General features: G+C 39.8%; 2 protein-coding genes across 2 annotated transcripts in view; both read right to left on the reverse strand.

Moving 5' to 3' along the window:
- Positions 1-17502, reverse strand: part of LOC110972494 (golgin subfamily A member 6-like protein 22) — a 104713-nt gene that overhangs the window by 37557 nt on the left and 49654 nt on the right. The gene's annotated exons all lie outside the window — the stretch shown is intronic.
- On the reverse strand, positions 2592-15319 carry LOC110968619 (butyrophilin subfamily 3 member A3-like). The gene is made up of 13 exons (XM_022218542.2): positions 15225-15319; positions 14296-14637; positions 12601-12888; positions 12386-12517; positions 12092-12228; positions 8186-8272; positions 7975-8028; positions 7720-7824; positions 7548-7637; positions 5957-6037; positions 4492-4590; positions 4306-4410; positions 2592-3150 (listed from the first exon to the last, which is right to left on the reverse strand). The coding sequence occupies exons 1-13, from the start codon at positions 15316-15318 to the stop codon at positions 3073-3075; spliced, it is 1692 nt and encodes a 563-aa protein (XP_022074234.2). The 5' UTR covers position 15319; the 3' UTR covers positions 2592-3072.

A 17502-nucleotide genomic window follows, 5' to 3' on the forward strand; every position in this document is an offset into this window, starting at 1 on the left:
ACACAAAATATATATTCAAGAATAACAACTCATTATGCTTTGATGAATGAAATAGTATGTTTTATTGACAATGGGAGAAACAATGAGGGTCTTCGTGTCTTCAGTGAGGGCTCTCGGGATACTGGCGGATAGATAGATACGATAGATATTAATAAATATATTTGTTAAATACTTACAAGTATAAGTTTATGCATTATAAAGGGTCTCATATAAAGGACGTAGTCTTGACAATTAAAAAGAGGTAGCGATGTAGCTCGGTAGCTTTCAAAGAAGAGCTAACAAGCACATGGCAATGCCTGAAAGACGGTCATCTGCCAATATTCACAAATACAGATAAATGTATGCACCACAAAGAGCTTCTGATATAATATAAAGACGTTAAAATTAAAAAGAGGTAGCGACTCATCAACAATTAATCCATCAATATATCTCTGGAGATAACTTCACAGCTAACAGCAGAGTCGAGCTAAAAAAAAGTAGCAGAAATTCGGTCGTCTACCAAGATAAAAAATATATATAATTACGCTGCGCAAATACAAATAAAGCTCAGCATATGCATCATAAAGAGCCTCTGACAAAATATAGGCAGTTGACAATTCAAAAGAGGCAGGCATTTCATCAACTTACCTCCACATATACTCAACAACCTGCAGTGCAAATGAACGGTGGCTATCACTGTCGAAGCGGTGCTTGGAACTAAACAAGCCTCCACAACCCAGAAGTAGACAGGAAGAAAGCGTACAACGGCACCCTATGGGAGTGTCGCAACTCTTACTATCTCTAGGGCTCTGCCTTATCCTAGTGTGTCTCTGGTGTTTTTACTTCCTCCCTTTGTCCCGGTTTCCCTCCTTTTTTGATTGTCATGATTAGGTTCACCTGTGTCTTGTTTCTCCTCTGAGTGAGCTATCCTCATAGCCTAGCCGCGCTAGACCCATGCTCTGAAGGCACAAGGGTCTAGGCACGCTCGACAGGGAGGGAGGCGGGCTAAAAGGTTGTCTATCAAATCACTCTGCAGCAATTGGGTAGGTATACAACCAATCAGCGCAACAAATAGGCTCCTAGAGCGCCGGAAATCAGAGGATGCGGTAGTTCGGTGAGGCCTTATTTATACAGTCAATGGATGAAGCTCAAGTATATTACAGACATGTTAACAGAAAGATTATTCAGAGTCGGTGCTAATGGAGCTCAACGACTGTTGTCGTTTTTGTTGTCGACCCTGGCAGAGAATTAAATTCGTTGCCGTGTGTTGTCTAGCGTGGCTACGCTAGTTGTTTCCGGTTGTTTCTGTCAGAATCGTCACGCCTCTGTCGTCACTTAGTTACGTCCGCCTTCTGACTCTACACTTCATGGTGATTCGTCGGCCAGTTTTAGGAGAATCCAACCTCGAGGCTTACCGAGGGTAACTAGACCCACCCTTAAATTCGTTGCCATGGGTTGTCCAGTGTTGCCAACTTAGCGACTTTCTCGCTAAATCTAGCAACTTTTCAAAGCTCCTAGCAACTTTTTTTTGTCAAAAGTGACTACCGACAAATCTAGCGACTTTTTCTGCCATTTTGGAGACTTTGGAGACTGACAGGAAAACTCAGCGCATTCTGCAGTTACTGTCCTCAACGAGCAGCAGGTGCTGGCTGTGAGCTTCTTCCCATCCCAAAGCACAGGCTGTCAGTCCAGTAACCCCACAGCAGTCCCAGTGTCTGATTAGAGGACACATCACTCTGCGGCCAGGCAGCAGATGAATCGCGCATGCGCAAAGTCACTACAGATCCCATCCAGACTTACGGAGCGGAATATAAATGAAAATGTTTCTTCACTGTCATGCTAAAATAAACCACAGCATTTAGCCTTTAGCAGAAAAACATATTTTTGGTGTTTTATACTCACTTTTTGGTCTCTTCCACAACGTTATTCCTCTCTCCTACAGCGTTGATTACAATTACATGCAAACTGGGAAATATGCAAATTAGGCGATGACGTCATTTAGCGACTTCTAGCGATTTTTAGGACAGCCAACGGCGACTTTCTTTACTGAGGAGTTGGCAACAGTGGGGTTGTCTAGGCTACTATCCTCATGTTTTCCAGCCTGATTCTTCCTGTTGCTGCACGTGTTGTCAATGTTCATCAGGTTTGTGCTTTTGTTTCTGGGTTTTTGGTAGATTTTAGTTTGGATTTTTCCTTGACCTCCACTCGTGTTTTGTTTGATGACTTTGGATTACAGTTTTTGTTGCTTTCACCTGCCTTTCTTTGGCATTAAATGATCAGTGTGTGTCAGCATTTCTGCATAGTTTGTGTGCACATTGTGCTAACATTAATGCATATACCTAATTTAACATGATTTATGAATTCGAATCTTGCTGAACCAAAAAACTGTTGACATGTTTTTTCATGACTAAAAAATCTCATTCAGAATTAAGATGAACAAAGCTACAGCTGGACTCTGGGGCTTATTATTTTCTACTTTTGGAAAAATAAGATGATACACAGAACTGTCCTTTTGTGTGTGCAGAATGCCAGGAAAACATTTAATATGTTTTAATTTTTCAATGCAAGTGACTTTCAAAGAAAATGTCCAGAAAAGAAACATGAAATCACTGTATAAACACAAACATTTGCAAGTTGTGCTCCACAGGCTGAAGCAAAACATGCATTTTATTTGCAAAAATGGAGAAAACACAACACTGGTGGTGTATATATGAGATAACATAGATAACAAACAGTATTACAAACAGAATAATACAAAAAATAACGTATAACCACTGTGTTGTAGAAGCATAAACCTTATAAAGGTTCTTCTTGCATCTTGAGAGACAAGTAATTGGTGCCACTGTTTGTGAAATTTAAACTTTAAGTCCATAAAAAATACTAAGTAAACATGAATGTACAGTTTTAGCTGACATTATGATTTGCAGTTTCATGTGTCAGTCTTCATAAAAGTTTAATATCTAATAGCAGTAAACGCTGTGCAGAGCTTAAGGCTAGAAACAGTTTTTTCAACATAGTTTTTTTTCCTATATAAACATATTTTAAACTGATGAAAAAAAACATGTAACTGCCTTGCAGAAGAGCTCCAGAACTTCAGGACAAAATGCATTTGTCTTTGTCGGATGAATCTTCGCTGTTGGACTCCCAGTCTTCACAGCTGCTGTCATCAAACTGTAAGCAAGAAACGCACAATTAAAATAAAACATGTTCAAGTAGACTGAACACTATGACAGTACTGCTATAAATTTGTGTGAAATGTTAGAATCTGTTGCGTTATTGAATATTGTTTATGTGTTGGACTGTTTCCGAGACATTTTGTGATAATATTTGAGGCTGTTCTTGCCTCAGACTCTGATACTTCACTTCATTTTTCCTTCATGGACTCTGAACACATTGGAAGCAGTTAGAAAATGCTGACAAAACCCTGTGAAATGTCAGATTCTGATGTTATTTGCCCTCCAGATAACAGGCAGATTAATGTCGATTTCAGCCATATATAACACTGACTAACCTCCAGTGTTTTTGTTTTTTTTTTAAATGGGGAAAAAGAAAACTCCAGAGTGATAATTTTCAGCAGTTCAGGCACCAAAAACAACCGTTAAATGGCAACAAAATACATCAGACTGTGGGTTCCCATAAAAATCTAACAATATCCAATTGCAGTACAAATTCTAACCTTAATTATCCACAAGATTATGGCCAATATTTTGGCTTTTTAATGTTTAATCTGGTATATTTATGAAAATCCTATGAAATAATCTAGAAAAGTGGTTGAATAATGTTCTAGTATGAAAAAATATCTGGATTAATACTGCAGAAAAGTGTCATATTTATTTGGGACTTATTACAAAGTTTGCTAACTTTAATTTAGATTATTTAAAAAAACACAAATTGTCAAAATACTATTGTAAACCAGTAATTCTGTTTCTAATTGTTAAAATCTACAGTTAAGTTTAGATCATATCAAGGTTTTGTGTAACTTTACATTAAAATCTTACATATTTAATTGATCTTTAACGCTTAAAAAAACATAGTCAACTATAAAATTAATGGATTTAAATTTTAAAAAATGTCAAATTATGATAATTAAACAATTTTTAATATCATTGCAACAATAAACTGTTAATTCTAGATCATATTGAGTTTTTCAGTGTGGCTGAATATAAAATTTGTACATTTTATTCACCTTAGTTCTGTAAATTCATTTAATTTTTGTAAATGTATTCATACTTATTTAATTTTGACTGTGTGATTTACATATGTAAGTAATTTTAAGTCAAAATGAAAGGGTAAGTGTGAGATTTAAAAGCAGAATAACAGCTGCACCTCCTTTTTCAGGCTCTCCAGATGTTCGTGCAGCAGCTGCAGATTGTTGTCGCTCCTCCTCTTCTTCTCTTCGAGTTTCTGCACGTCGGCTAAAAGTTCATCCAGCTGAACGCAGAAGATGAAAGTTTTCTAAGGTAACAAACTCAAGATTTCAAAGTAAAAGCGCAGACATACAACAAGACAAACCTCCATTTTGTTGGTGTCCAGCATGTGTTGCAGCTCCTGAAGCTTCTCCATCTTCTGTTTCTCTTCTTCAAAGTCCTGAACAGATTCTAGAGAATCTGACTTCAGACGACAAAAACACAAAATCAGAAATCAAATCTCTTATTAATGTGAACAGGTGGAATTATTTCTACACATCCAGCAGAAACGGCAAGGTCAGTGAAAGATAATGAGTTTGGTTATCTCCAGAACTAAAAATCTGTTCATAAGAATCAACATCCATTGAAGATATCCTCATCGTCACTACCGATAGGACTCAAGAAGCTGTTTTAAAACACTTCAATAAGCAATGATGAAAGTTTGACACGTCTTTAGGTGCATCCAATATGACCTAAAGATCATTTTCACTCATTTTTGAGAAGTTTCAAGCTATTTCAAAAACACAAGTTTAACACTTTAACCCTTTGATGAGCAGCATGGGTCAAAACTGATAGCTGACTCCTTCTTGGACGTCCCTTCGTTCTGCCTCTAGTCATGCTGCTATAGGCCTATAGGCTGCTGGGGGACTTTTCTTGACGCACTGAGCCCTTCTCTATCTACCTTTACATTTAATATGTATACCGTTATTGCAGTACATTCACTCTGTTTCCCCCTGTGCTATTTCTCCGAGTGTCCCTGGTCCCAGAGCTGGATGCTTCAGATCTGCGGTTGATGTTCCACCAGCTGGTCCAGTCTCCATCATGTCCACTGTGGGATGCTGTTGCTGACCTTCCTCCAGCCCTCTGCTTCTAACTCCCTTTTTCCACCAGTCAACTCTGCATTGCCTTCACTATACTGTTATGCTAACTTACATACTGTTTGAATTTTACTGCTAGCTATATATGGAGTATGTTTAATGTCAGAGCCGTACATCATAAGAGTAAATTATGAGTCAGTTTTCAATGTTAACTTATACTTTGTCTGTGTCACATATCCTGTCATGCATGTATCCAAATGTGTGTTGTGTTTTCCTTGCTTTCCCACCCCTCCCTCTTCTCCCATCCCTCCCCCTTGCCCTCTTCTGTCCTTCTCAACCCGCCCGGCCAGCAGGCAGATGGGTCCCCCCTATATAGAGCCGGGTTCTGCTCGAGGTTTCTTCCCTGTTAAAAGGGTGTTTTTCCTTGCCACTGTCGCCTTTGGGCTTGCTCTGGGGGTCAGGCATTTGGGTTCTGTAAAGCGTCTTGAGACGAGTTGACTGTAATTGACGCTATATAAATAAAATTGAATTGAATTGAATTGAATTGAAAACTGACCTAAATCCAATGAGAAGTCTGCATCCTGACCCACACTGCGCATAGAAGGGTTAAACAGGTTTGGAGTTATTTTGGACGGTTGTACATAACTTTGGAGGACTTTGTGTCACTTTGGACAGGTTAAAAGGGAAGTTGAACATATTTTCAGTCATTTATGACAGATTTTAAACTCGTATTGTAAAAGTTAGTTCCTTTACCTGCTGATCTGCAAACTCGTCGTTCAGTTTCTCTGCAGTGTTTTCTCTGATTTCTATCATCTTTTCCTCATATTCTTCCAGCTGTCAGACAAACACAGATGTTAATTATCAGTCAGCGGTGGTGGACTGAAAAACCTTCATGATTCCAAGTTTTGGGATCAAAAGAGTCCTCTCTGATATAACTAAATGTCTAATCAGGTATACATAGAGCAATAAGTGCAACAGATGTCAGTCCACCTTTACACATTTGATCAAATCTTTTAGTTTTTCTTTATTTGTGAGCTGGAGTCGTGTTAAACTTTCTCTTTAAAATACCCCAGAGGTGTTTGGTTGGATTAAAGTCAAGACAGATACCATGTAGGTGAATGTGTGCAGTCACTTTACGTCTGTGATTTTCCATACATTCCCAGTCATTTTGGACACATTTTAAGCCATTCTGCATGATTTTCAAGTAATTTCAGACGAATTTTGAGCCATTTTGACAGTTTTTGTCACACCTTCTCCTCTGCCCTGTCTGTCTTGCTGTCTCCCATCCACTCCTCTGCCTTGCCTCTGCCTTGTCTCTCCCTCTGCAGCTCGGTGCCTGAGTGGAGTCTAGCTTCTCAGCTGACTCCACTCAGGCAATCAACCACCTCTATGGCTCCCGGACAGCTGACAATCATCTACCTGATTACACACCTCTGCAATAAGTACCAGCTCATCCTTCCACTCCTTGCCAGATTGTTGAACAAGAACCATGCAGTTCAGTTTGCTCTCTAGCCTTTTACAAGATCTGTTTAAGTTCCTGCCTTGTTCTTATGTTGTTTTCTCCTGCTTCCACTCAGACCCAGCTGTCCGGGATCCAGCCACCCAGAACCCTCGTCCGTTTTCCCAAGCAATTCATCACCGGTTTTCTCCTGCCTGGACCCCCCGTTCCTGCCTGGACCCCCATTCCTGCCTGGACCCCTGCTCCTGCCTGGACCCCCCCCCCCCCCCCCCGTTCCTGGCCAAAACCCCCCACTACACCAGCCACTCCCCACTCTTGCAATAAATCATTCTAAATCTCCTCTGGTCTTGGTAGTGTGGCTCTCTGCTCGGGCCCAGCCCTCCCTAGTTCGTGACAGTTTTAAGTCATTTTAGACAGGTTTTAAGGCATTTTGGACACATTTCCGTCGTTTGGAACAAACTGAGTCATTTTGAATGGTTTTCAAGACATTTTCCGTCATGTAGAAGATTGACAGTCGTTCTAAAAAGCATTCATTTTGAACGATTTATGAATCAGTTTGAGCAGTTCTTGTTTTCGTTTTTTTGACAGATTTTGAGACATTTTGAACATTTTTTTTAGCCCACATTGAACAGATCAGGGTCAGTGTGGACACATTTTGAGCCATTATGAGCCCATTTTAACAGTTATAACTCATATCGGACATTCGAATTGTTGTTCTTTTGCTGGAATGTTTAATTTGAGAGACTGTTGCTATGTCGCACTTAAGGCTAATGTGCAGTTCTTTTTTCTTTTTTTACACAACACTTAAGACTTCTGTGCTTCATCATCACTAACTGTGAAATTCATACCAAATTGATGTCTACAAGCAAAATGAATGAGATGAACCTCTCTTTTGTTGTCCTCCAGCTCCTGTCTCAGGGACTGCAGTAGATTCTCTCTGCTTTCACTCTGCTCTCCGTCAGACTCGACGTCCAGCTGTCACACAAATAATAATTCCCAGTTTTGTGTTCTTAAGTATAACCGTTCAATGAAGAAATAACATCACTTTAAGATTAACCTGTTTTTTCATATCGTTGAGCTCCTTTTGCACCCTCTGCAGCTTTTTCTTACAGTTCCGCTCCTCCTTTTTAAGTCTGGAGACATCAGCTGAATGTTCCTCCTCCTGAGTGGAGATAAAACATTTTCTTTAATTTCAACGACTTTTGTCCAGATTTAAGGGACGGTTTCAGGATACTTGTCAGTAACTTCAGACTATAAAACTGGTGCTGTGATGTCAAAACTGTCTTTTCAATTAAATTTAAAAAAAAAGAACCTCAGTCTGCAGCTTCATCTTCAGGTTTTCTGTTTCGTCTTTTTCCTCCAGGAGCTTGGAAAAGAGACGACATGACAGAGTTTTAGTTTCATTTAATGCACAGAAAATCCTGTTTCTTCTTCTTCTTTTCTCACTTTAAGCACGTGGACATTAGATGGAGAAATGAAATCAAACAAAGACGGCTGGAAAATTAAAAAATGCAAACATGAACCTGCTTCGTTAATGAGGCCACTTTAACCTCAGCTTCCTGCCTCCTCTGCACTTCATCCTTGAACCACTTGTAAGGACTCCACGAGGACTGAGAAGAACAGAAAGACAGATATGCTTTGCTCATTTTAAGGACAATATCACAAAAAATAGATATGATTTGGTGATTTAACTGTGATCACTCGTGAAAACAATGAAATCGGAGCAGCCAAGTCTCCTTCTGAGCAAAGACAGACGTGAGTTTAGTCAAGAGTCTAACATTAAAGTAAATTAAAAACATCTTGTTTAAAAAGAAAAAAAAATCCTTGATGAAAACTGTCCAAAGAAGATAAAAGAACTGAAAATAATGGCAATAATGTGACATTTTTTTGCTGATTTAAATCCAGTTAAACAGTGTAATTTTACACTAATGCAACCTTCATTTGGTGATTTTACTAAATGTTGGCTGTGTTTTAACAAAATGGGGAAAATTTGTAAAATAACAGTTCAAAATAATTGTCATTAGCTGACTTCGGATAGTTTGTCTTCAAGCTGTGACGGCCCCATCCTGCTGCTCGTGTGGTGCTCCTGTCACAGTAAAGCGACAGCGTACCATCCCGAGAGCCAGGGGGCTTTAAAGCGTTTCCATCAGTCACTGAAGTCTCTCCTGCGCGCTTATTGTACAGAGTTGGGTGGAGACTGGGAGGAAGGTTTGCCTTGGTTGATGTTGGAGGCCAGGGAAGTCACCCAGGAAAGCACAGGATTTAGTCCAAATGAGTTGGTTTTCGTGCACACAGTGAAAGGTCCGTTGGCAGCTGTTGGAGCCACCTAAGAGTCTTGTGGATTATGTTAATGGTTTTAGGAGACGCCTTTATGTGGCGAGGGAGCTGGTTAAAGAAAAAAATGACTGCAGCGCAAGAAAAAAATGAAAAGATTGTTTGATAGGGGCGCAGAGGTGCGGTTGTTTTTGCCTGGTGATCAGGTCTTGGCGTTATGTCCGGTTGTAACTTCTCCCTTACAAGCAAAATTTACTGGTCCATATACAGTTCTTGAACAAACAGCTGATCAGAATTATTTGGTTTCGCTGCCTGAGCGAAGGAAAAAGACACAGGTGTGTCACGGGAACCTACTGAAGCCATATTATGCGCGGGACGTTGATGCTGTGCAGGCGGACTCCGGCAGGGCAGGTGCTGCTTGTACAGTAGAGACTGTGACTGATGGCTTCAGCACCAGGGACAGCGCCGCGTCATTGGGGGAGATGACAGCCACCCTGGTACCTTGGACAGCGCTTTGACACTTGGGTATCTTAAAAACTCTGAGACATTGTGTAAACTAGATACGTTGTTTTCTCATTTACCTGAGGAACGTGCTAAACAGTTAGCTGATGTCATTCACATATTTCCTGTTTTATTTTCAGATACGCCAGGACGCACTCATTGGATCGAACACAACGTGGACGTGGGAGACTCAAAACCAATCAAACAGTGTTTTTACAGGGTTAATTTGGAAAAGCGAAAGTTGCAGAAGTTAAATACATGCTGGAGAATGGGATCGCGAAGCATAGTTTGTCCAGTTGGGCATCTCCATGCCTAAATCAGATAAGACACCGCGTTTCTGCTCAGATTTTCGAAAGGTGAATGCTGTCACAAAGCCGGATTGTTTTCCATTACCGAGAATGGATGACTGCGTCAACCAGGTGGGCTCTGCTAAATTTGTGAGCAAATTCGATCTTTTGAAGGGGTACTGGCAGGTACCATTAACTAAACGTAAGCGCGAGGTGTCTGCCTTTATAACTCCAACCGGCTTGTATTCCTATACAGTGATGCCATTTGGTCTTCAGAATGCGCCAGGGACGTTCCAAGGTCTAATAAATAGAGTTGTTGGTGATGTGTCTGGTTGTGCAGTTTACTTGGACGACGTTGTAGTGTACTCTGACACGTGGGAAGAGCATGTGGAGCGCATCACGGAGCTTTTCACTCGTTTGGCGGGGGCGAGGCTGACAGTGAATCTTGCAAAGTGTGAGTTTGTCACCTATCTGGGTTGTGTAGTAGGCCAGGGTGAGGTCCATCCTGTTGCTGCAAAAGTGCAAGCGGTTGAACAGTTTCCTGTTCCTGTCACCAAAAAGGAGCTTATGCATTTCCTTGGGCTTGTCGGTTATCACCGATGCTTCTGCCAAAACTTTTCATCTGTGGTAGCGCCATTAACCAACTTGCTGCCTAAAGATATTAAATTTGTGTGGTCTCCCATCTGTCAGCAGGCGTTTGTTCAGGTGAAAAGGCTCCTCTGTGCTGCTCCTGTATTGGCTGCGCCGCGTCTTCACCAGCCCTTCCAGCTCTACGTGTATGCCAGTCACGTGGGGGCTGGGGCGGTCCTTACCCAGCAGGACGATCTGTGGATCTGCACTCCAGTCAGTTACTTTTCCAAGAAGTTTGATAAACATCAACTTAATTACTCGCTGACTGAAAAAGAAATGATAGCTTTGATCTTGGCGTTAAAGCATTTTGATGTGTACTTACAGCCATGGCCATAAGTTTGGACACAAGTACCATGACGCTTGTGAATCTTAGAAAATACCACAAAATTGTCACTTACAATACAGTACACAACTCCTGAGAACTATATTAAGTTTCATATTTTAAAAAAACATCAAGAGTTTGGTGTCATTTTGTTATTCTTACCAAATTTGGTTGTGAAAGTACTGCATTTTTTTTGTTATTTTCTTCTAATATTATGTTTTGGGAACAAAGTTGTTCCAATTGTTGGAATTTATTGATAATATTATATCCCTTGTTGATTTGTTGACTAATTAAACTGGTGCTGTCAAAAAATATTAGTTATGTTCTGTAATAGACATCAAAACAGACAAAGTAAGTCATGCTGTGTCCAAACTTATGGTCATGGCTGTAAGTGGTAGTGCAGGCATCTTGGTCCATACCGATCATAATCCGCTCACGTTTTTGTCGTCGTTAAAATCTCTAAGTCAGCGTCTGGTCCGCTGGTCTTTGTACCTCCAGTCCTTTAATCTGGACATACGCTACATTAAAGGAAAGGACAACATTGTAGCTGATGCTTTGTCTCACGCCCCGGTTCTGTAATTTTTGTCTGCTTTCACCTTCTCACTCTTTTCTCCCTTAAATATAGCTCTGTGTGCACCAGTTCCTGGGTTGGAGAGTGTTTGGAGAAGGCGTGGCTGTGTGGTCACGTGGCCGCGCTGCATCTTTTGGTCTAGGTGGGTTATTTAAAAGCACACACACATATCACTGTAATCAGTGGCTGGGTAAGGTGAGCACTAATAGAACAGTGCAGGGTTCCACCGGGAACCTGCTTTTGTTATGGGTGGGGGTGTGACGGTCCCCATCTTGTTGCTAGTATGGTGCTCCTAATAATGTCTGTTTTGCCTTTAAGGACCTGACAGCAGGAGGCGACTGAGGATGGCTAAGGGTCCAGCTCGTCTTCCGGGGCTCGAGTATAAAAGCTGGTTTCCGCTCTTGAGCCCACATCGCTGGGCTGTTGCTCCCAGCGGCTTGATCTTGCACCTTCATGCATACAACATTTTACTTCACCACATCTGAAATCCTACTGACGACACTCAATACATGCACTCACAGCACACAATACATTTACACGGATGACATACAGACAACTTGTGATTTGACCTTTGCTTTTTGAATAAACACTCTGGTAATGGGCTTCAAACTTGCTCCCTGGTTGTGATCACTTTGTTGTTTGCGGCCTGTTGAGCCGGGTCGTAACAGAAGCAAAGCTGAACAAAAACATTTGGAGACAAACTAACACCTGAACAACAAAAAAATAGTACCTAAATTTATACCTTGTAGTATTTTAGTAACATTTAAACTTTAGAAAAACTAAGAAATATCACATCATTGTCTTTGTTTTTTTTTTAGTTTCTTACATGTCTTGTGTTTCTTACATGTTTGCTTGTCTCCATCGGTTCTGTTGCGTCTGTCAGCAGCTGCTCTTGTTGTCTTTCTGCTTCAGTTTTCTCCGTTTTTGAGCAGTTTTCGCTTTGGCCTTTATCAGTTTCATCCCAGTAGATCCTCTTGGCCTCTGTGCAGAATTAAAGCAACAGAAAAGAACTATAAAAGACATTAAGTAGAAATGTAAACATAAAATAAGCAAGAACACAAGGCAATACAGGGGAAAAAAGCTTGAATTCACATAACCCTGTATGGACTGTTAAGGTTGGGATTAAGTAGTGACTTACTGATCACTTTTTGTCTCCATTTACAGATAAAAAAGAGACCTGCTGAAATAAACACGACACAGACAACCAAACCAGCAGCCAAACCAGCAATGATGGAAGCATTAGAGCTGGATGTAAACATGAAGAAATCATCTGAAATGACAAAAACACAGAATTAGACTTTAATTAATTGAATGTAAGATGATTAATTGAGGTGATTTCTAAACTCTGTCTACCTGGAACATGGATCCATGTCTCTCTGCTCTGGTTGATGTTGTTCTGCTGGACTCTGCAGGTGAACTTGTTGCTGTGTTTCTTCTCCACAGTCACTCTGCTGCTGACAGTATAGAGGTCATCAGGACCTCTGACTGTCTCTATAGGTCCAGCAGAGAGGAGGTTTCCATCACCGTCCAGCCACAACACCTCAGGCTCTGGATACCAGCCTGCAGACTCACACTGTAACTCCACTGAGCTGCTGCTTTCATCAAGTCCCGCTAACTGAATCTCAGGTGACGAGACAGAACCTGATGCAAGTGAAAACAACAAAAAGCTTTTCAACGATTACAAGGAAATATGCACAAACTGAATCTATATTGATTTCAAATGACAAAAAAAACACTGAATAACACTGGATAAAGTTAATGTGAAACTAGTTCTAAGTCTGAAGCTGTGCATGTGAACCGTTGTCCACTCCAAAGATGTACAGTTGCTATTTATCTGCTTTTCCACCCCTTAAAAGACTCTGTTCCACACATGCACAGCAGGAGGTACTACTGCCCATGCAATGCAGCCACCAAATGGACAGAAAGTATAGGTTGTGGAGAAAACAAAGAGGTCCATGCAAACTCTAACCGATTTGGGAACGAAATTTAAGTCCTACAGAAGATATGATGCTGGGATACTATTTGTCCACAGGATTCGTCAGGTTGCCTGCTCCTCATTTGCACAGAGGTGAGGCCTGAGTTATCATGCTTAATATTGTTAGTAATTATGTCATATTTTGTTTGTAGTGTCTGACATTTAGATCTTTGTTTAGCATTTTGGTTGTTTTGTGCTATAATGTGCAACATATACTTTACATTTGAATGTCTGGCTGATCGAAGGCTAACAGCTAGCTTACCACTAGCTAGCTAAATTGTTTTGTGAAGATTTTAGGGAACACATAGCCATATTGGTTCACGGAGGAACAACGTGTTACTTTCCCTCTGATGGCTCTAAAATTCTGTATTCTTTCATTAGCTTGAATCCACATAATGTGACTCATGATTTCTTTTCAACTTCCAGACAAAAAAGGTCCACATAATGAGTCCGAAGACGTGGAAGATGCACAAACTGCAAGATCTCTCCCAGGATATGAGGTCTACTTACATATTCAGTTTCCAATTAATGACACCATTTGCTTTGTTTGTGTGCACTGAAACCACTTGGCTTGGCTCAAGAGAAGATTGTGGTTTGGGTTACAATACATCCATGCAAACACTGAACACAAACCTCCTCTGGTTTTCTATTTACTTAGACAAGCCAAGAATAGCCTCTAAAACATGCAGACATCAACAATTTTAGTCAGTATTGTGCTGTGGCCCTAATTTGTTCTAATCCAGAGGCTGGGTTAAACTCATTGTGCCCCAAGTTAAAGGTGAAAATCTGAACTTCAATCACATCTTGGTTGCTTTATTTCAAACTTACTGTAGGTGGTAAATGTGTGGAAAAATGTGGTGCAGTCCAAATACGTGAGCACTGGTCTGTATGCTACATCAGTCAACTGGAGCAGAGTTCTTCCTGTAAATCTAAAAATCACTTTTTCTTATAAAAAGTGTTTAACCCTTATTTAAATGGATGCTTGATTGTTTTTGTCCTCTGCAACTATTAGCATCAGTGTCTAAAAAACTATACTGACACCACAAAAACATTTTCAGTATGTGTCCACTTACCGACGACAAGCTCCACGAAAGATGCTTTCTTCAGCACTGGAATGAAGCATTTATATGTTCCCCGATCAGAGGGCTTCACGTTGGAGAGTTTTAGTGAAATGTTTCCCATCTTCAGTTCATCCGTAAACAGCGACGTTCTCCCTTTGTAGGACTTATCTTGAGTGTGTTTGACGTCCTGTTGAGAACGCCACACGTGGACAAATATGGAGTTTGCGTCAGATTTCGTCCACTCCAGCGTCATGCTAACGACGTCCACCGCAGGTTCCAGATGACACGGCAAAATGATGTCATCACCCACTAATGCAGCTATTGGCCGAGGTGGACCAATTAATTGAGATTCACCTGTGAAGAAATAGATATTTATTCATTCCTGCATCAGGAAATAGTTAAATCCGTTCACATCAGGTCAGTCCACATTAACAAACCATTAAATACTAGAGAGGAATTTGAGTTTCAGCATTTCTGGAAGACTTGAAGTCTTGAATACTGTGAACTAACTAATATTTGGTACGGCAGATGCTGAGACTTTGGAAGTAATTCAGCAATACCAAGTGAAGTTAGTGTACACAAGCTTCTTGCACAAATCATCCCAAACTCTCCATTATACATGTCTACATGGGTACACATAAACAAGAGGATTTTAAAATCTGTTTGTGTGACCTGCAACTAAATTTATATGTTGATTAGATGCCAAAACATCAAGAAAAATGTCCTTTTTTAACCCCTAATGTAGAGAGGACAGTCACTCTGAGTGTGGTAGCAAACTGATTTATTGTTACCAAACAGCCTCATGAGACAAAGACTTCACTCCTCGAGGGATTGAAAACCATAGTTAATATGTTTAACCATGTTAAAGTAACCCATGACAGGATTCATTGTTTTGCTTTGTCATATCATTGTTCTCAAGACTGTATTAGTGTGTTAGTTACCTCTACAAGAGTGTGTTAGGAGATGGAAGACCAGAACACTGACAGTTAAGAGTGGAGACTGAAGGGGCGGTGCATTATTCTGGGAAAGCATCATGCATTTCTGGAAAATTAGCAGAGAACAGTGATACATTCTGTAGGAAAATGTATTTTTGAATATGATTTTCTACAAAATACTAAACATAATTCAAATTAAACACATTAATTCCTGAGCAGAGTTTGAGATTGTTTCTTTATCCAGCAATATAACTTTGAAATAATACTAATTAAAAAATCCCATGAAGATAAGTATTCACCATCCTTTGGTATTTTTTAAAATGAACTTAAAATTGTTCATCAAAGGAGGAACAAAACCAAAAAAATGTCCACTTGTCTGCAAGGCATCAGTCTGTAACACCACCAGTAATGAAAACCAAGAAGTTCTTGGAATAAATCACAGATAACAGCACAGACAACGTAACTTTTTGCTTTGAAAACTAGGCAAAAATCTCAGTGGCTAGATGTGCTAAGCTAATAGAGACAAAACCCAAGAGACCAGCCACTGAAGCAGAAATTTAAGAGTTGACTTTGATTGGGGTAATACTTATATTAACTGCACATTTCTATTGTATTTCTCAATTACTATTTGTGGTACAATAAATGCATTTTGCACCTTCAGTGGGGATGGCCAAATGGTACAAACCTCCTTAAAGTCAAAAATCTGTTTCAAGTTGTAGCGCAGCAAATGAGGGTGAAGACTTTGGAAGCCACTGTAGGTCATTACTTCTGATAATCAATTTAGGGTCACTCATAATGTGTCCATACGCCGAAGTTTAACTTTCACTTTTGCCAGACCCACAACAAAGGTTTTAACAGACCTAATAATGTCATATGTGGGTATCAAAGCCTCCAGAGTCACTTCTACTGTCTGAAAGTGCTGCTGTGTTTGAGAATAATCAGCAGATGAATCATTGTAGAAAGAAAAATTAAACTGAGAAGATGACGTACCGCTTGTTGTGTCCTCGCTTCAACAGTCTGCTGTGTCGGGTAAATCATTGATGGACTGATTCTGGTCACTGCTCTGGTTTATGGACGGCTTCTAATCCTGTCACAGATAATAAACTTACAAGTTTAACTTTTTGATACATCCATTTAGAATGTAAATAGTAGGCAATTTATGAGATAAAAAAGAATAATCCACTGTACCAAACAGGGCCTTTTCATTGATACATATTACCCACAAATGATGTTGACGTTGAACAGAATTCCAGGTTTACTTTAACTGTGAAAATGGCTGAACTTTGACTGCAGTCTACCTCTATAAAATGATAAAACCACGCTTAAAGAGGCATCAGTGTTTCATAGCAGTTTAGAAAAAGGGAAAACTCATGAATTAAGCAGCATTTATCCCTCCAAACTCCAAAACCTACTGGCAGGTTTTAAAAGCATGCTGCCATGTTTCTTCTTTTTATTTTTTACTTTTTTTAAATGGCAAAATTACTCCATTCATCAGAACCAGAAACTGTTAAATCAGAAAAAAAGATGACGGCATAAGGATTTTTTCTAACTGTCCTTGACCCAGTCATGTGTGAAGCATAGTCCATTTAAATATTAACCAATCCTAAGCTTTAAAGTGTGATATTGCTTCAAAATCACTTTATTTTGCATGTCTTGTGTAGCAATTCACCAAAATAAAAGCATTATTTTCAACCAGATTTGCCCCCACTGTGACCTTGTTGATTGAACTACAGGCTACAGTTACACAGAATGGAGACAAACATGGAAACAAATTCAAAATATAAGTTCTAAAATATCTAAAGTATGCATTTTGTCCAGTGTAACTAACATCTACAGCACTTAAACATGTTGCACAGGTTGATTCCAGTTTTTGTTTCACCTTTTATTTAATATTATCTGCATGATATGTGCAAATGTATGCAAATAACTGGATTAAATAGATTATTTTTTTTAGGGTTTGCATCAACTAAAAGCAAACTGCATGGTTTATACAGTTAGAGACATTTTCTGGCCCAAACTAATTAAAAGTTATTATTGCATAGTAACAGCTGGGGGAGCTTAGTAATCTACCTTGAATGTCACTGCAAAACTTTGCTACATCACAGTTTAGTTCATGCAAATTTAATGAAGGAAATGCTTTACATGCAAGAACTTGACTTGTACATGAATATTTTTCCATTTAAGTACTGCAGCTTCTCAAATAAACACTGCTTTGTAGGCTGCTAAAGGATCAACCAGACAAGACAAACCATCACAGTTTGACATTTTTACACAACAGTCTTCA

The sequence above is a fragment of the Acanthochromis polyacanthus genome, chromosome 23 (assembly GCF_021347895.1).
Source record: "Acanthochromis polyacanthus isolate Apoly-LR-REF ecotype Palm Island chromosome 23, KAUST_Apoly_ChrSc, whole genome shotgun sequence".
Taxonomy (NCBI): Eukaryota; Metazoa; Chordata; class Actinopteri; family Pomacentridae; genus Acanthochromis; species Acanthochromis polyacanthus.

Excerpts from the sequence above, each read along its gene's own strand:
- LOC110968619 (XM_022218542.2), bottom strand. The coding sequence starts at position 15,318 with ATGATGCTTTCCCAGAATAATGCACCGCCCCTTCAGTCTCCACTCTTA. Across the intron at positions 8,273-12,091 it reads CGATGGAGACAAGCAAACAT|TCCTCGTGGAGTCCTTACAA; the intron begins GTAAGAAACACA and ends TGTTCTTCTCAG. Across the intron at positions 6,038-7,547 it reads TGGAGGACAACAAAAGAGAG|CTGGAAGAATATGAGGAAAA; the intron begins GTTCATCTCATT and ends TTTGTCTGACAG.